The sequence below is a fragment of the Polypterus senegalus genome, chromosome 3 (assembly GCF_016835505.1).
Source record: "Polypterus senegalus isolate Bchr_013 chromosome 3, ASM1683550v1, whole genome shotgun sequence".
Classification (NCBI taxonomy): Eukaryota; Metazoa; Chordata; class Cladistia; order Polypteriformes; family Polypteridae; genus Polypterus; species Polypterus senegalus.
Window position 1 is genome coordinate 227,049,161 of NC_053156.1, and position 19,291 is coordinate 227,068,451.

A 19,291-nucleotide genomic window follows, 5' to 3' on the forward strand; every position below is an offset into this window, starting at 1 on the left:
GCTTAACTAATGAGAATGATAAGCTGCAACGGGGGCTGACCATAAGCACTGCTGCCTCTTCTTCCTCTACAGACCCTCAGCAGATAAATTCTCCTGATACCCTCACTCCAGCCTCCAGTACTCACCTTACTTCTGGCCCCTGAAGATGACCTCACTTTGATTTTTTACCCCCAAAAGCGCGCTCTTCCTGCCATTACTCTATAAAGCCGACATACCATAGATACAATTCAGTTCAGTTATGGACTCAGTCTTTCATTTACTTGCCTAATCATTCAAGTATACAGAGTGGCTTTCCCAAACATTTTTTTTGTTTTCACTCTCTCTAAAAATATATATATATATATATATATATATATATATATATATATATATATATATATATATATATAATGTATAAAACTTTATAGCACAGTTTTTCATTTAGTTGAAAGCCTTGCAGGATGCATGATTTGTTTGGTGTGAGAAAGTAATTGTATGGTAGGAGCTAAAGTAGAATACCTGCAGTTTATCATGAATATTCCACTCAACTACTCTTCACTCAGCCTTACAACTTTTATAGAGCAGCTCAAGTTCCATCATTCATTGATCACACAGACCTCAAGCGATTAGTATACAGAGCTGAAGGGCATCTAGAGCAAGTCAAGAACCAATCATGGGAAGAGTGTTAGTTTACTGCAAAAAAAATAACGGATGAAATAAAGCTGTTAATTTGAGAATGATTACCATTAGAACTCTCTAATATACTGGCTGATCTTGTACACCAGATGAAATTCTTCTTCCAGCACTGATTTTAGAAGAAACAAAGGGTTACTGCTATGGTGAAAATTAATGGAAAACATGTCAATACATCTAAAAGTAAAACTACAAAATGTTTAAATAAAGGGAAATGCCATTTTCTGTCAGTGTTTTCATGTATTAAAGGAAATGTCTTTGTGTATGGACTGGTATATGAACTGTGCACAATTAGCTTACTTCTTTAAGAATACTACCCAGAGTACTAAGTGGTTCAACTGGATTGGTGAATCGAAGCAAATTGGAAGGTAGGCCAGCAAGAAGCTGGGTCAGGTGCTGGGTTTGCTTTGTGGCAGTCACAGTGGTAGCACGAGCAAGAAAGAAAGGAGCTGCATTTCTATTGATTCAAGAGAGATGAATATGTACTATGGAATCTATTAGATCAGCAAAGCGTTAACAAATGTTTCAACAGATAAGAGGCATGCCTGTCTGCACAGTTAATCAGTACAACATTTGTTATGCATTAAAACGTATTTGCTTAAACCTTTCAGACTGAAACACATTATACCAGTACCTATTGAAACTGTCAGAATTAAATATACCATGATAATATGATTTCTGGTCATACAGCCCTCTCCTACTTACTGCATTCTAAACCTTACTGACCCCCACACCTGATTAGCTTCAAGGCTAGCAGGTCATGGGAAATGTGGTCATTGTTCCCCTGGATGTCTACATTCAGTAATGTATATTGTCTCAAAGTCCAAAGAGATACTATTACATCAACTAATGACAATTGAATAGCTGGGGAGTTTAGAGTTTGAACCTATCCAAAAGATAATACAGCAGATAATTGCACCCATACTTACAAATATATTATACATTCCATATGATGCATGCTTTCTTTATTTTTGGTGGGTGTATGGTATTGTACTATTGTCAACTGATCTGAGGAGACATGCAAGTAAGAATTTCATTGTACTATGTTACTTGTTTGAGTTCTGCCAGGTCAACTGACTTCTATATAGCCAATGGGGGATTAAGTGGGAGAAATGTACTAGCAACCTTATGCTTTAAAGTTCTGCACAGTTTCAAAGTGTAGTCAATAAAAAGAACTCCCTTACTGTCAACCATCAAACCAACCAAGTCACAATGAAAGGCTCCAGACTAGTCACTCTACCTGCCAATGCTTAAACATTAACTGTTGAACAGTATACAGAAAACATTTAAGGGTAAGGATCAATACAAACTGTGCCATTAGTGTATTAGACAGCAGAGAGAAAATTTTGCTAGAAAATATGGCATTAGACATAACTGGTTAAGGTGAATTCTATAAATAATATGGAGAATTAAAGAAGAAAACAAACAACAGCACGCTACAATACCTTTGGAATGGTGCAAGTTGAAGATGAAGCTGACAAAAGACAGACATCATTTAACAGTTGTAATAGAATGAAAGAAATTAAATTACTGGAAAGGAAGACATGGCAGTAACAGATGTTTAGAAATGGATTCAAATGAAAGTCTGGCAGCTGGGTAAGAAGTAAAATTACAGTGATTAACAACAGAAAGCAAGGTGCAGACAAACATATGGTTAGGTGTAAGAAAACAGGTTTATAAACCAAATCAATCAACCAAAATTTTAAAAGGTTCAATACATAATGAACACAAGAAACGTATACAATTCTCAAAAACATGGGGAAAAATACCTATAATACATAAACCAGTAAAACAACTTAATACAGTACTTGAGTGTTGAGTTCCTACTTAAACACTACAAAAATACGTCTGAAGAAGGGGGTCACCACGGCGGCAAAAATTGCCTTTGCCAATCAGACAGGATACACACAAAGTATAACTAATAAATAAGAAATTACAGGCCAACAATAAAACGTAGAATGGCTTGAGTACAGACATGCCACTTCTGACACTGACCATAAGCAAAAGAGTGAAATATGAATTAATCTCTAAAACCTGCAGAGAAGAAAAGAAAGAAACCACAACACAGAAACAGAGATGTGGAGGTTGTTCTGAAAGCCCTGAGCTGACTTGACATTAAAAACTCCAAATGCTTACCCAATTTTGAGAAAGAAACAGATTGTCATACTAAAAAAAAGATGACACGACAAACACAAAGGTGCTCAAGGCAACTCCACAACACTTCAAACTGAGAAGCTGGGTGCTGTAAATAATGTTTGTTGAAAAGAAACACAATGGCTCAAAGTAGATAGTAAAAGCATCAGAAATAGTGACGTACACCATAAAAATGAGCTTCTCGGCAGACTACTGATGGAACTGCATGGTGCTTACATACATCTCCCCTCTCTTTAAAGGGGGCCTGTTTAGGAAACAAGTGGCTAATAAAAGTATTGACCCCTCCCCCCATCAATTTGAATTTTTTGTATTATAGTTGGCTGCAATATGGAATGTTGATAAATTTAATTTGAACTTGTTAATATTGAGCAAAATAAGCAATGTAATAATTTCGAAGTGCAAATATGTCTTACAAATTCTACAGTATTATTTACAACAAGTAATAAAAACTAGAAACTGGTCTTACAGGTGTTAACCCCTACTTTGATTCATACTAGTTGGAGATCTCTCCAGTCAAAGTAACTTCTAGGATTGTATTTGTCTCTTTATGCTATGGATCTACATCCGTGAACTACAATATTTTGCAAATCTTCGTTGTAAAGTTGCTTTAGCTTCTAACACTTGCCACATATTTTTTGCTTTAAGGTATGGGTTTTGATTAGACCACTACACAAGCTATATCTGCCTCGGACTTCAGTCTGTTTTGACTTGTTCTTGGCACTGTAACAGACAGAAGTACAGATGCACTCGGGTCAGGTTGGGGAGCATGCACTGGTACAGCGCGTTGCCTCGCTCACGACTCGACAAAACAATTCGGGATCCTGGTTGGCAACCCCTCAGGTAGACACACAGTCCAGTCCCACCCTTTGGAAATGACCATCTATCTTCCAAAGCCAGGTGCTATGTGGGTGTGTCCTTGGCCTAGTCCAGCTGCTTGGGTTCCTCAACAATGATTACCCTCAGGTAATAGCCATAGTGCTATAACAAATGGTCCCTCACAATGCAGGCAATGTGCCTCATTTGGGACTCCATGAGCAATTGTGCGTCCGACACAAAATTGGACCAGCGGTACCCAAGGACTCTTCAAAGAGACAGTACCAAAGGAGTCCAGTCTTCAACTCAGGTCACTGGATAGCATCCATATCTCACAACCTTATAGCACAACAGGAAGCACCAGGACTCTAAAGACTTGGAACTTCATCCTTTGCATTGATATTGGGAGCACCACACACACCAAATCCCAGCGACCTCATGACCCCCCATGCTCTCCCAGTCCGTCTACGGACTTCATAGGAAGACATGAATGTCACTGCTGAGGTAAGTAAACCTCTCGACAAGGTCGACACTCTCTCCGTAAACACACACACTGCTGATGGCTATGCCCAAGAGGTCATTAAAGGCCTGGATCTTGGTTTTTATCCAGGACACTCGCAAGCCCAGACACTCAGACTCCTCGCTCAGTCTCTCGAGCGCCCCAATCAGGTCTCCATTGACTCCATGAAGATCACAGCATCATCACCAAAAGTCAAGATCAGTGAATCTTTCTTCATCAACAGATGCCCCACAGCTGCTGGACCCCACAACCTTGCCCAACACTCAGTCCATGCAAGCACTGAACAGAATAGCAGGAAGAACACACCCCTGACGAACCCCAGAATCAACTGGGAAAAACGCAGAGGTCCTGCCTCCACGCTGCACAGCACTCACAGTACCAGTGTACAGGCCAGCCATGATATCCAGCAACCTCGAGGGGATCCCGCAAACCTTCAGGATGTCCCATAGAGCAGCTCGATCAACTGAGTTGAACGCTTTACGAAAATCAACACAGGCTGCAAAGACCATAACTTAATACTTTTACAACCACACTTTACAAGAAGGATGGTATTCTGAGGGTGATGTGTTGCATTAGGTTTGTGCTAAAAATGAACTGTTCTGAAGCCAGTTTTCTTTTTTCTAAAGAATCTTCTTCCACTTGGTTTCACAGTATCCCAGATGCTTCATGGTAAATATTATTATGAATATGATGCTTTGTCAGTACTAACCTTTTACATTCGTCTTTAAAGCCAAATTTGCTAAGGATTTCTCATTCAGAAATGTCCTGTTTTTGCTCAATTTCTCTGTAATGTAGAATTAATTACCAAACTGCCCTACCTCAGTTAATGTAGTTGTGCACCTTGCTATAAGCTGGCCCTCTCCCCAAACTTGGTTCCACAAAGGTCAATTCCATTCAGCTAATAATATGACGTCCCAAGAAGACTGGCTGCACCACATGGTGTGCCATTGAACATTTGGCAAATTCTAAACAAATGAATTTCTTTAAAAACAAAAAGAAATTAACCCGTCCATTTTCCAAACCTGCTATATCCTGAGCAGGGTCACAGGAAAACTGAGGCCTATCCCAGCAAGCATCAGACGCAAAGCAAGAACAATCCCTGGACAGTTTGCCTGTCCATCTTAGGGTGAACACAGAAACACAACAGGCCCAAACTGGTTTTGACAGTCCACCTAACCTACAACGTCATTAGTTTATTTAGAACTATCTGCAGACTTTTGTTTTCACTTTGAAAGACATTTTCGTGTTGGTATAAATGCACAATTAAACACATTAAGATTCCCCATTGTAAGAAGATGACGTGAGGTGGTCTAACCAGTGTGGCCAGCACTTGGGGGCATAGCAGAGCGCCAAACACAAGAACTACTACTAAAAACACAGTTCCGGGTTCAAATAAAGGTATTTTATTTGACAAAATACCTTTACAGGCTTTCTCCAGCCAATTCAGCCATATAATATGTATCTTCTAATCCTTTCCTTTTCTCTGCTTCCACTCCTGCCAGCAAGCCTCATCTATCTCCTCTCAACTCTGATACCCCGAATGAGGCATACTGGTTTCTTTTTATGCCAGACCCAGGAGTACTTCCAGGGCCACAGCGCTGTACACCAGAAGCACTTCCCTAATCAGGCAGAGTATCCACAAAGAAAGGGAGACCTTCCCTGGGGCACCCAACAGGGCTGCAATCTCAGACTATAGCTCTCAAGAATCTCTATGGGAGCCCAAACAGGGGGGCACGACAGCGAAGCACCACCACCTACTGCATTAGGAGATTCTTGGCTCCCATCACCATTTCAGTATTCCTTCTCACACCTTAGGCAAGAAGCAGCACTCATCCCGGTTGGTACACCCATTCATCTCACCTCTCCCTCCAACATGGTATCCTTCTGGCCAGGCAATGCAGGACCTTTCATCCCTGTAGATAGGTCAGTCTATCTATGCACATTACACAGAGTGAATACAAATTATTGCCAAGAAAATATTTTTTTTAGGATATACCTTAAGGTTTATGTGCAGTTCTACTCTGCTCTGCATAAAAAGCTAATCCACTGATATTACTCCAGGACTGAACAACTGATCTAATGCAGGACAGTTAAAGAACAGCACTGCTAAAAAATAAAATAACTAATTAAACCTAGAGGCTCACTTCTCCCCTCTTTCTTTCACTTGATTATTTGACTTCACCAGTGCTATACAGAATGTACAGGTTTTCCACATAATTATCACAAAGCAGTAAATATCTGAGAGATTCAATGTACAACAAATGCATCATACTTTAAGTAATGAGAGTGAAAGAAGAATTACAGAAAAATAAGACACAAAATAATACAAAGCATTAAATCCTTTCCAGTAAACAGCATGATAAGCTCAAATGCAGATTTTTCCCTTAAGAGTTTCCTTTCATATTCTGGATCTGTCATCTCCTCATTAAAAGGCCCACCCATGCAGAAACTCCCACCCAGTTCAGGATTTAGAAGCAAAAACACATCTGACAGTCACAAAATTAAAACTTGGTCAAAGGATATGTATTTTCTAAGTGCAGCTCCTGCTCCTACCTTACCCCCCTTTTAAAATATCTGCAGATCTGTCAAAATTCTCTCCTGCTGTGCTGCTAGAAAGCTGTCAAGCCTGATAACAGGTAAGAAAACACGGACTGAATGTAAAGTAAACTGTCAGAGCCCGAGACAAGCTGGGATCAGATGCATCTTGAATAAGCCAAGTCTAGCCTGCCTGTGGATCATACATCTTTTAAATAGCAGGAGTTCAGTGTCAGGAATTATGTTTGGGTATAAACTTTGGCATAATCTCTAAAAATGTCAGATTCTACACTTTAAAGCATCTTTTTCTTGCAAACATTCTCTGTTCTTACTGTGAAATATAGATATGAATCCATCTTTATTTGTTTTAGCTATATGTAGCCGTCTTCCAGTGCCCTTCATCCAAATATTTCACGGTGCTCTACACAATCCTGAAAATACTTCAAAAGAGCACACGCAATTTTCTATAATAGGCACTCACTAGCTGATAAATTATTGTGATCTACCACCATTCTTCTAATTTCGGGGTCGCCACAGTGGATCATCTTCTTCCATATCTTTCTGTCCTCTGCATCTTGTTCTGAAACACCCATCACCTGCATGTCCCCTCTCACCACATCCATAAACCTTCGCTTAGGCCTTCCTCCTTTCCTCTTCCCTGGCAGCTCTATCCTTAGCAGCCTTCTCCCAATATACCCAGCATTTCTCCTCTGCAAATGTCCAAACCAACACAATCTCGCCTCTCTGACTTTGTCTCCCAACCATCCAACCTGAGCAGACCTTCTAATCCTGCCCATCCTCGTCACACCCAGTGCAAATGTTAGCATCTTTAACTCCTCCAGCTCTGTCTCCTGCTTTCTGGTCAGTGCCACCGTCTCCAACCCATATAACATAGCTGGTCTCACTACTGTCCTGTAGACCTTCCCTTTCACTCTTGCTAATACTCGTCTGTCACAAATCACTCCTGACACTCTTCTCCACCCACTCTACCCTGCCTGCACTCTCATGAGCACTTCAATTTCTATGCTGCTTTTTTAACATGCGCTGTTGCAAAGGGGCAGTTAAATGTTAAGTGGCTTTCATGTAATCAAAGACTAAACTGTTGCATTTTCCAATCACTGGTGCAAGGTAACCAACACTTTCCTGTGATAATTATGAGAACTCCCAACAAATACAAAGCACCAACCTTACTACCCACTTTACTGTTCACTATAAACACATTTGAGCAAGTTACAAAAACCCCAAGTCTCTGATGCAGTATTGGAGAGAGTCTTGCATATTCTGTTTGATGGGATTAAAGAATCATATCAGCCCTGGTGATAAATCACATACACAACTTTGTACATTTACCAACAGGTTACGCCAAAGGAACTCCTTTACGAAGTACAGCTTTGTGTAGTCAGATGGCAGGGCTAAAAGTAGACTTGAACGTTTGACTATGCAAGACCGCCATTTTCTTGGTGGATAGTTACTCATGCACTTTACTTTCTCACTGAAGTATCTCTTTTACATGCAGACATACTTGCAATTGCACAACACACGTTTTTCATTTCTGACCCCTTTTTGACTTTCCTGTCCCTGTATGAAGTAATTTGATAAGACTGTAAGAAGTTAAGCTTTTCCCATATTACTTTTAGATGCTTTCCTATGTATAGCAGTGTTATTAACAAGTATAGGCTCACAAAGTATTACATTACTGTATTTGTGCATTTACTTAATTAAAAATTCATATGTGAATTTGATTAGAATGCAAATAAACCAAAAAGTTCAGGCCATTACTTTGTACTAAATTAACAGTAAATTTCCCCAGATTTTTTATTTTTTAAGACAGTCTCATTGCATCTCTTTTTACATCAGTCCACAAGTTTAGTAGTTTACCACAACAGGAGTTGCAATATGGCCTGAAAAGTCTTTGCCAACCATACTTGCTTTGATGCTGCTGAGCCTGTTAATTCATTTCTATGCTTTTGTGTGATAAACACTTTACCCTTATTGCACTTTCATATCCTTTTAAAACCAGGAGGATTAAATCCTTTCTGTCCACAAAAATCTGAATCAAGCACATTTTTCACTGACTATGCAATTATAAAGTGAAACCAGCACAAGTACATCTTAGTGCTGACTACTGGAAAGACAAATCGAGACTTACTGTAGTAAATCAAAGGACACTGGGAGCACGCACCATTGGGGATTGCTGGTGTTAGCAGGCCACATCGAGGCGATCCTTGGCAGATATTTACAGTGGCCTATACTGCAACCTAACAAGGACTTCCTGCTGCCTAATAGGGAGCGAATAAAATGACGGGCCCACTGTCTATTATAAGTTGGGAACACAAGAAATTTAGGGGTGGAAAAAATACCCAATGACCCTATTTACATGCGGTATAGTGTGAACATTTCATCCAGATCCTGTTAGGTTGTAGTAAATGGTTATTAGGAGCCAGGCCTGTGTAGCTATCTGCAACTCTATATTCGATTATGTAACAGAAGGTTACAAAAACGAATCCACAGTGATTTAAACAGGCAGAGCTGTGTTACTGTGGCTCCCAATACAAATTTGCTGATGATACCACAGCAACTGGGCTAACCAGTAACACTATCGAAACTTTGCAGTGATGGCATGTCAACACCCGGGACAAAAATGGAAACCGTACGGTATTAGAGATCAGTCAGACTACAGGTATCCAATAACCAGGATTGAAAGGTTACACTGAAACAAAGGAAGTGCCTGCAGGACTAAGAACTTTGCCCAGACCAATGATACACTGAATGCAAGAATAATATAAATGAAAATGTAAAAACTGTGAAAGAGGGCATTTTTCAGAAAGGCCGGAAGTCCAAGTTCCTTGCTTGGTCAGCTCAACCTCTGCACCGTAGAAATTAGTCTGACCTTTGGCTTCACTGTGTGGTACACTAAAACAACCACAAAGGACAGAATTGCCAGAAGGAGGTGTGTTACATTTGCTCAACAACAATCATGAGGTAGGATTTAATTTCATTTATTTTAATTGTAGATATCTAGTCCAAAAGGTGCAGCAAAACAGTCCACAGTCTAATTTAGAATTTCAACCACACAGGATGCAAACACTTCAAATCTAGAAGATGACAACACCAAATTAAAATACCCATTAACCCAGCTATCCATCAGCACTGGCTCTGTCAAATACTGGATTTGCTGCACTTAAATTGTAGGTATCTGAATACTGTTACATGTTAAACTGTTGTTTTTATAATCTTTATGTCTTATATATGATGGAACAACATTGTCTTTAGAATTTATTCCATTTAATTATTATTTTTGATATTTTAATTCCAGAGAAGAAGTAAATGTGAATAAAAAATTCAATCTTCTTCTTCTTTTGGCTGCTCCCATTAGGGGTTGCCACAGCGGATCATCTTCTTCCATATCTTTCTGTCCTTTGCATCTTGCTCTGTTACACCCATCACCTGCATGTCCTCTCTCACCACATCCATAAACCTTCGCTTAGGCCTTCCTCTTTTCCTCTTACATGGCAGCTCTATCCTTAGCATCCTTCTCCCAATATACCCAGCATCTCTCCTCTGCACATGTCCAAACCTACGCAATCTCGCCTCTCTGACTTTGTCTCCCAACCGTCCAACTTGAGCTGACCCTCTAATGTACTCATTTCTAATCCTATCCATCCTCGTCACACCCAGTGCAAATATTAGCATCTTTAACTCTGCTACCTCCAGCTCTGTCTCCTGCTTTCTGGTCAGTGCCACCGTCTCTTAAAAGGGGAAAAAAAAAAAAAAAGATGAACTACTGTTTTTCGATCAGATCTGTGCAACAGTACACATTTAATAATTGTCAGAAGAGATGACCTCCAAAATGTTATGGAGTACCTTGGGAGAAAAAAAAAAACAGACACACTAAAGCAAAGATGCACTCCATGCCAGAAGCAAATACACAAACCTTTTAGCAATAAAAGAATATGAAAAACATAGGCTGAAATTCAAAAGGCATTTAGCATCCCCACAAAACACATTTATTCTTACATAAAGGCAAAATAATAACATACAGAAGACTGGAAAAAATAGCAAAGACTAAATAAAATTAGGGTTCTAAAAGTATTCATAATACATGGGAAAAGTATTGTTATGAAAGGCAAAACAGAACATCGAAGAAGAAAAAAAAAAACTTTTCCAGCACTCATTTATACCAAGAAAGCTACCTGCAGAACACACAAAGCTGCAAATGAAATGTCAAATCATAAAATATATTATCTAACAATTAAAGACAAAATCTCTACTTAAAAACTGGAGTCATGGGGCTCATGTAATGTTGAAAATAATCTGCTACTTACAACAAGCATACTAGAATATAGGGAGATCAATATTACAAATGGCAATATAGACTTAGGAGGCCAGTTCCTCTTAAAAACCTTGTAGAACAATCAACAGATTAAACAAATGCAAACAATGTTTCTGACTTGTCTTGGATTTCCAAAAACCTTGAGGCCAAAGTAATGGAACCAACACTAAACACCAGACTACATACAGCATGGAATGGTCAAGGCTCAGCGAGTACAAAAAAGACGCGAATACTCAACCAACGGTGTGTCACATGTGGATCTGTGCTGAGATTATTGACCTTTCTGGTTTACATCAGCAGAATCAATTTAGAACTAATATACACGCAGGATAATTTACAGGGGGCACCAAAACTTCAGAAGTAAAAACTAAAATGTAGCAAAAAGTAGTATAGGGATTTAGACATTTAATTCAGCAAAGGATAGAAAAACGTACATTATAATTTGCAAGACGGGACCTGGAAAAAGACAAAAACCAATTTCTTAATAAATAATGAAGTGCCTCTGTTGACACACCACTCAAATGCCTGAAGCAATATGAAAATACAATTAGCAAGGTACATAAACTATTAGGTGGTACTGTGGAAACTGAGAAGAATCCGACTCAATTTATATTCCTCGCTGAACAGCCTTGCAATTCAATAGCCTGAGAGGCTCGTTTCATTCTAGTCAAGATACACCACTACTTTCTTTGCATTTTGAAATTAAAACAAAAAAAAAAAATTTAAAAAAGCAAATCATCAAGGAGAAACTTCCAATGTGGACCGGTCACCAGGAAGTGAGGGGCAAAAAACAATAATGAAAAAACGTATTGTTATACGCTGCCTTTAAGGCCAACCGACAGTCAAACAGGCTTCTTTTTATTATGGTCTTGTGAACATGAATAAATAAAAAAACATAAAAAAAGAACAGTGAAAATAACCACAAATAGGTTTTTTCCATTAAACATCTAACACTTAAAATGATTTTGTAAATGTAATGTTGACCTTTAAATGTAGAAGGTTGCCCGAGATGAATGCAGGATGCTGATGTAGGATGTGTACATTTAGGTATTAGCAAAGGCTTTATTTTATAGAAAGTAAGCAAGTTCTGTGATTTAGACCACAACATACTGAGTGCAAACATGGTGGTGATAACAGGAGTTCAAGGAAGAAATTCCCAGATCTATCTCATAGTCTCACAAAAGGAAACCTCTCGAGAAATGAAGGTAAACGTTTACAAACAGGAAGATGCTCTACGGGAATGAAATATGACCAATAAAGGTAGATCTGAAAGAAGAAAAATGCCAAAGAACAGAGATGAGAACAGTCAGGTGGACATGTGGAGTGTCATGGAGTGAGAGGAAGACTGTGTTACAGTCAGATTTAATACACAGGTCTCTTGTCAAATACAGAAAGCTTACTATTCCTAAAATATGGGCTTGGACTCTTCTCCAAACAGGGCCAATGCTGGGGTTACCAGTGTGAACCAAAGTCTTTACAGGCTAAGGTAAAGCACAGCATTATAAAAAAGAAACGAGAAGCCAGAAGGAAGTTGGAAATGCATAAACACATCTATCACCTCTCAGCTAAACTACTGCAATTCTTTCCTTCATGGTCTTGTGGGAAGACACCAACAGCCTGAGAACATTGCAGCTTAGAGCACGGGTGTGCACCAGACCTTGCCATGCAACTCTCTCTGCTGACCACACACTTCACTGATCTCCTTTCTGTATCTGAATGCTCACCAAAACTCTGCTAATTAGTTATAGGTTATGAAAGAAAACTCAAGAGTCCTTCATAACCTGGAGAAAAAGATACACAATCCTGTCAACAAACATTTATTCAGCAAAGGAGAGTCCTAACAGTATTCTGAGGTCAGTCTGGAAAGCTCCTCTGACAAACTAAAGCCCTGCCTGTTCTCTAATGTATGCTAAAAAGATTTTTGTCATTTCCTCCTGTTGTTAACACACCATGTTTAGCTTGAGTGCCTAAGGACTTTGCTTCCTTACATCCACTCATACGTACACAGTGACGTGCACAGATTCTTCTTGGTCCTGTTAATACCTGCTTTGTTACATGCCCAATGAAGAGGGCTGACAACTCAATGACCAAAAGTTAAGCAACAACATTTAATTCACTTTAAGGACAATAAACAAACACACTGGCTGGCCACTAGTCATACCAAACCAGTGTTGCAATGTTAAACGTAGAAGAATGATGATGACACATGCAGAAAACATGCTAATGGGGAACAAAGAAGCATCACTAACATGAAAACACACATGGTATCTACAAGTCTTGAGATGCTCATAGCAAAAGGGGCAGATGCTTATGAAGGAGTTGTTAACACTACAATGGGCACAGCAGAAGTTAGTCCTTTGCCCACAGGCCAGCAACCTCCTTCTCATTGGAGAAGTTCATTTGCCAGGAATGTACAGAACAAATTACAGCTACCTGATTATTTAAAGAATTAAACAGAAAATTTTACAAAAAAGAGAGAAAAAGAGAGAGAAGCATGGAAAGTGTGGCCACAGTGGCACTTTTTGAATTTATCTTTCAGCTCCTTCTATAAGCTTTACCATTTCCACAACTGTTCCCCTCAGCCAACCACAGACAGACTCACCATGAAGTGCAGATCGTCGAATCCATTGAGAAGCAGCTTGCTCTCGTACTGGGGGAGCCCAATGTGTTCGAGCCAATCGCCCACAGGCTGGTCCAGGGCACGCATGCCCCCTCCGCCCCCGCCTGTTGAGAGAGAGAAATGTTTAAGCAGGGAGAAACCATTAAGACGATAGCAGTGGCACCCTGAAGATGACACGTGGCACTGCCACATCATCCTCGGCCAGCCTAGCCGGCCACAAAACACCAGGCTGGCAGGGGTGACAGCTTCAAAGCTGGGGGGTGCTCTCGCACAGACGGGCGACAGTAAAATCAGCAAAATTTAAGTATATATCAGGATGGGGGGGTGACGGGGGAGAGGAGAGATGAGCCAGTCAGGAGTGGGACAAGCAGTCTACAACCACCTTTAGCCCCAAAGAAACGAGCAGGTGGCATTTAGCTGACTACACAGGAGTCTCAACAGTCCACACGTTAACACATCCTAAGGGTCCATGAAATAAGACTTTCAGAGCTGCACGCCCGCCCCGAAGACTGCAGATTTGAAAAATACAATCAAGACGAGAATCAATGGAGCATTCTCGCTGCAGCCATCCCTGGGGGAAGGGGGTTGGCCAGGACCAAAACCAGCAGCAGCACTTCAGCCCTCACTATAGCTTAATTACTTTCACTAGGAAGACCCTCAGTCTACAACTGTACAGTAAAAAAGAAAAACAGAAATCAAAGGGCAGCAGTAAAATATTAAATGCCAAAGTCAGAGGTGCATATAAATGCAATTTAGTTGTTGTTTAAAAAGAATAATTAATACTTTAAGCTTTGCAACACTTTCCTTTTTTGTCTTTTGTTTAATTCACTCTCGACTCTACCAAAAAGAATCTTTTATCTCACTAGCCCATAAAAGCATAAAGTCATTTTCTTACTTATTTACACAATCACTACACTTGAAATGAATTTTTCATTTAACCCAAACTATAGTTTATTCCAATAGAATTTCAATTTGCATTTTTTTTCCCCCCATATAAATAAGCAGAAATTAAACAGAACCCACAGCAGCAACATGACACGTCCAGGGTAGAAATGAAATTTCCTGAAGAGTTTTCCCAAACCATCAATTTGTGTTGCCGTACGAATGTTAGGTCTGGGCCCCACTCCCAGATCTGACAAGCGACAGGGGTACAGAGTGCCTTCTAGGGTCCGATGCACAACTTTTCAGCTCCCAGCTACAAGCAGAGTTCTGGAGCCCCATAACATCAGTAAAAGGAGAATTCGAAAGAAGGAAAATCCTTATCTGCAACAAGGCTGCTGCGATGCGGCTCAGCAGCAAGAGAAGAGCATACAAATCCTCCGGTCTGGTTGATATTCTCCTCACATGTGTGGGATGGAGGGTGCAAGACTCCTTGCGCAGGTGAGTGCTTCCCTGTCACTGTGGAGAAAAGAGCTGCTTTCCTTTTGGGAAAAAAAAAAGACCAGGAAGAAGAAACTAACTCGTAATTAAAAAAAAAAACAAAAAACAGTGAACCACTTCAGTTAACAAAAGAAATCAAAAATCAAAGCCTGCATTGTCTTCTGAATATGGCCAATGGGCAAGAATGGGAAGGAAAAAGGGGCAAAGTTTTTATCAGTACTTGTGAAGCTTCTCGACACAAAAAATTCAAACACTGTCCACCCATTGGAAGAAAGGGTTTAAAAAAAAAGAAAAGAAAAATAGACTAAAACGGGCGGGCAAGGAAGAAGAGATCCAGCACTCTCACCCACAGCCCAATCACAGCCACACTTAAATCCCAGACTGCAGACAGATCCCGGCCCCCTACTCTTTGCTCGCTTGCTTGCTTTTTAAGTCTCACTGCATTTTCTTAGCCAGCAAAAGATCTGCTTCTGAAAACACTTCCCCCTGCTCTTCCGACTCTCATGAAATATTCAGCATCTCCCCCATCCCACCCCCTCTCTCCTTTCCCAATCACTCCTCCATAGTGTTGTCGATTTTCCCAACCCGCAGTCCCTTTTTTTGCCTCAGATGGTCAATGCCGGCTCTCTGCCTCACGCGCACTGCAGAAAGGGTCCTCATTGTCTGATGAGGTTGCTGAATATCTGCGCTCCGCCAGCATATCGCCGCCCCCCCCCTCCCCACCCCACCATGTGAGCGGGCACACACACTCTATCAGGCTCTCTCACTTTCCTTGGTGCTGCTTACAGCAGTCACAGAAAGAATATGGATAAGATCAGCTGGACTTCGGCAGAATGCAGCAGTGCAGGTTTAGTGGACAACAGCGTGCAAGGAATGCAAAGAACAGAAAGCATACAAAATATCTAGCAATTATGGTCTTGTGTGTGAGAAATTCACTGCCATACTGTAGGAAATCTACCTCATTCTGTCCTTATGTCACAGAAAAATAAAAAAAAAACTGGGCGTAATAATTAAGATTCCATAGAAGTCCTCCTAATTCTTTGGGCTTCTGCAAGACCAAAACACTTGTGCAGAATATCAACAACATTGTGCTTTACTGGACCTGCAACAAAACTAAAAACTTATTTCATATGCTAAGATCTAAGCCAAACACTATAATCAAAGAATCGCAAAGAGAAAACTTCTTTGCAACCTGAAACCCGAACATTCGCATCACTCTGCAAGCTATCATTCAACGATAATCAGCACAAGAAAAGTAAACACTCACCTTTCCGTGGCTTGAAACCAAAATGGAACAAAATTTAAAGGAAGACAAATGTGCAGAAAAAAAATAGTCTTGAACCAGGGCATGAAGCAGTCTATCGTACCATGGAATTACCCAATAAAGAATACCACTCTAGGTAACCAGAACACCACTTCACAACCAAACACTGAAACTGGAAAATATCCCCTTATCAAACACCAGTAAAGAAAACCCACTCTATGACTTGAAACACAAAAGAAGAGCTAGGGTAGGAGATTTAGAGCATGTGCTGATAGCGCGTTGCTGCACCTACCACACGACGAACCACCTGGATTGGGACCAGAGTAGACCGGGTGGCACCTCAGCACCACACTGGAACAGCATGAGGTTTTTTATTTTTTTTTTAAACTGTGGCTAGAGTGCCAATCCTGCTGCAAACCCCCAAGTTTTTCCTGCAAAATTGGAGGATCTGCTTGGAGGGCTGGATGTAGTTTAACATCATACCCAGGATGAAGCAATTGCAGGTTAAGGGCCATGCTCAATGGCGCAATGGAGCAAAGTCACTTCTGGTGTTTATGGGATTCAAACCGGCAACCTTCCAATTGTAGGCGCCAAAACAAAATAATAAGACCATTTTACTTAAATTGAAACGTAATTCTGTAATTTGAAGAGATGCATATGAATTCACATCCAGCAGAACACCAAAGGCCTTTCCATCCTGGATCAAGGAGTGCAGTTCCACTTAAAGCTGCTCATTCATTCAGACAGCCATAGGGATGTTACATTCAAAGGCAAAGAGCACGAGCCAAGACTCAACTTAAATTAACTAAACGTGAACTTCAAGACGAGTAACCAGAGCCAGACCAACTCTTCATTATCTAAGATGTGAAACAGAACATTGCTTCTTGACCCAAATCCAAAACTTTCTCCATAACTGGGCATTTGACACAAACCATTAGAACACAGTGATAGACTTGAAACTGAGCAAAACAACAAGAAGAGTAAATATTCACACATAAATGCTACTCCATAACTTAACACTCAAAATGGACAATGAGCTGAAAAGGAATATCCATCCCTGGAAATGTGCAGAAGACGCATTCAACACCATACACTGAAAGACTTGCCACGGGAAGAAACCACCACCACACCATGACCTAAAACGCAATATGGAACACCACGAAGACAATCAGGACTTGGAATAATATCCACATGGACATATACACACATTCTGTGCTTATAGCGTGTAGTCCTACAACACTCTCTCTTTTGCTTGCAACCTGTTTTTTCTTATTAATTTTCACCTTAAGAATACAATGCTAGCAGCTTAATAAAACAAATAAAGAGGAAAAAAAGGAGAAGAATATTGGTATCAGTAATTTAGCTGAGCATGTGACTGCCTCCAACCCAAGCTAACAAACAAAAAGTCTTCCTTACATTCATACGCTAGTCACTGAAAATGTCCTACAGTCCAAAAAAGGAAAGATACAGCACTTGAAAATGCTGCTGGGGTGCGGCTACATCTAGTGACAAGTGCTGGCATTCTTCTGTAGGCTGACCAACATCGATTAGAACAGCCTCTCTGTCCAGATCACAAAACTTACTAAACATTCATTCCATTTACAAACCTAATTTCTGCTTTGCTTATTTGTTTAATACCACATTTAAGGTACTGTAAAATGTTTTTTTTTTTTTAGCATTTTTTTGTCTTCACTTTAAACACGTTCATTTCGGACAGATTTTACCAGCCGTCCTGTCTTTTTGCTCTCTAGCAAATAAGAAGTTACTTTTGCTGGCACAGGATTGCTATGCTCGGCTGTTTTGTGCTTAAGAAAGATGGGCTCCCACATCTTTACTCACCTCTTGCTGTCAATCTGCCCACCAATACATTTTTACATACATATTTAGGAAATAGCTCTTTTTCCAAGATAGAGATCAAAATTTACCTATTGTGTTTTGCATAAGCCTCTTGACCCAGGATCACATTCCTAATCTATTTTAATAGTATTTCAGTCATTCTGGACTGCAGGCGGGTCAAAATATTTATTCAGTGTCATCTCATGATCTCAACAGGTTATAATGGACATACATATTACTTAACAAACGTGTGTACCACCAATGTGGAGTGAACAATTAGATCTGATGTCATGTGCACTCTGAGAACAGGACTGACAGTGAAGCAAGTAGGTCATGAAAACCACCATGGAAATGCAAGTCATTTGGGAGTTCTACAAATTGAAATCTTAAAATGGGACAAAATAAGCACTTTATTAATCTGAAGTGCTCTTTTTAAGGTCAATGGTAAAAAATGAAGCAATCAAGAGGGAACAGCTGGTTCAATTTCAACATCAGACCTCTAAGAGGTTCCTCTAGAAAGAATGCAGCTAGAAGGAAGCTGGAAGGAGAATTGGTGGTAACGGTACAGGCCAAGGCTTTATAGGTACATAGGGCGCGATTCACATGGACGAGAAAATGTCAGGAATAGTGAAAGGAAGTAAAAACAAGCAGAGTTACAAAATAACGTTGGTAATGGATGCAGTGGACAGTGGATGGAGAGACAGGATATTGGGAATAGCTCATTTTCTTAGAATTACATTCATTTAAAAAAAAAGAACTCCCATGAAAATGGTATTTCTTTTTGAACATATGTAGACTTATCTAGATTTGATCTTCATTTAAATCAAATCTTAAAACAAAGGGGACGTAATTGAATAAAATAATGAAAAGCTGACTTTTTAAGAATGCTGAACAGATATACTATCTCCATCTGTTGAATATTAAATACATCCTTGGCTCTAATAGCTGGTATTGCCCTCTTTGGCAGAACAAAATTCAACTAGGTGTTTCCTATAACGGACAACCAGTTTCTGACATCAGCTGGGTGATAGTTTATCCTAATCCTCCATGAACAATTCTTTCACTTGTATTTATAGTCTGAGGTGTTACAACAACAGGTCATGTCCCTTGCAGAAATTCTCTGGTGATCCCAACTTTACGAGGTGTACATATAATGGGATGAGA

At 40.0% G+C, this 19,291-nt stretch overlaps 1 protein-coding gene across 7 annotated transcripts in view; it reads right to left on the reverse strand.

Moving 5' to 3' along the window:
- LOC120525944 (ankyrin repeat and SAM domain-containing protein 1A-like) overlaps nt 1–19,291 on the reverse strand; it is a 145,556-nt gene that overhangs the window by 45,271 nt on the left and 80,994 nt on the right. For 5 of the 7 annotated variants that reach the window (XM_039748674.1, XM_039748675.1, XM_039748673.1 and 2 more), the window contains one exon: nt 13,630–13,751. In XM_039748674.1, the coding sequence (XP_039604608.1) occupies nt 13,630–13,751 (122 nt within the window). Of the gene's footprint in view, nt 1–13,629; nt 13,752–14,029; nt 14,361–14,670; nt 15,729–19,291 lie in introns of those variants that run through there. The other 2 variants (XM_039748677.1, XM_039748678.1) reach the window with 2 other exon arrangements.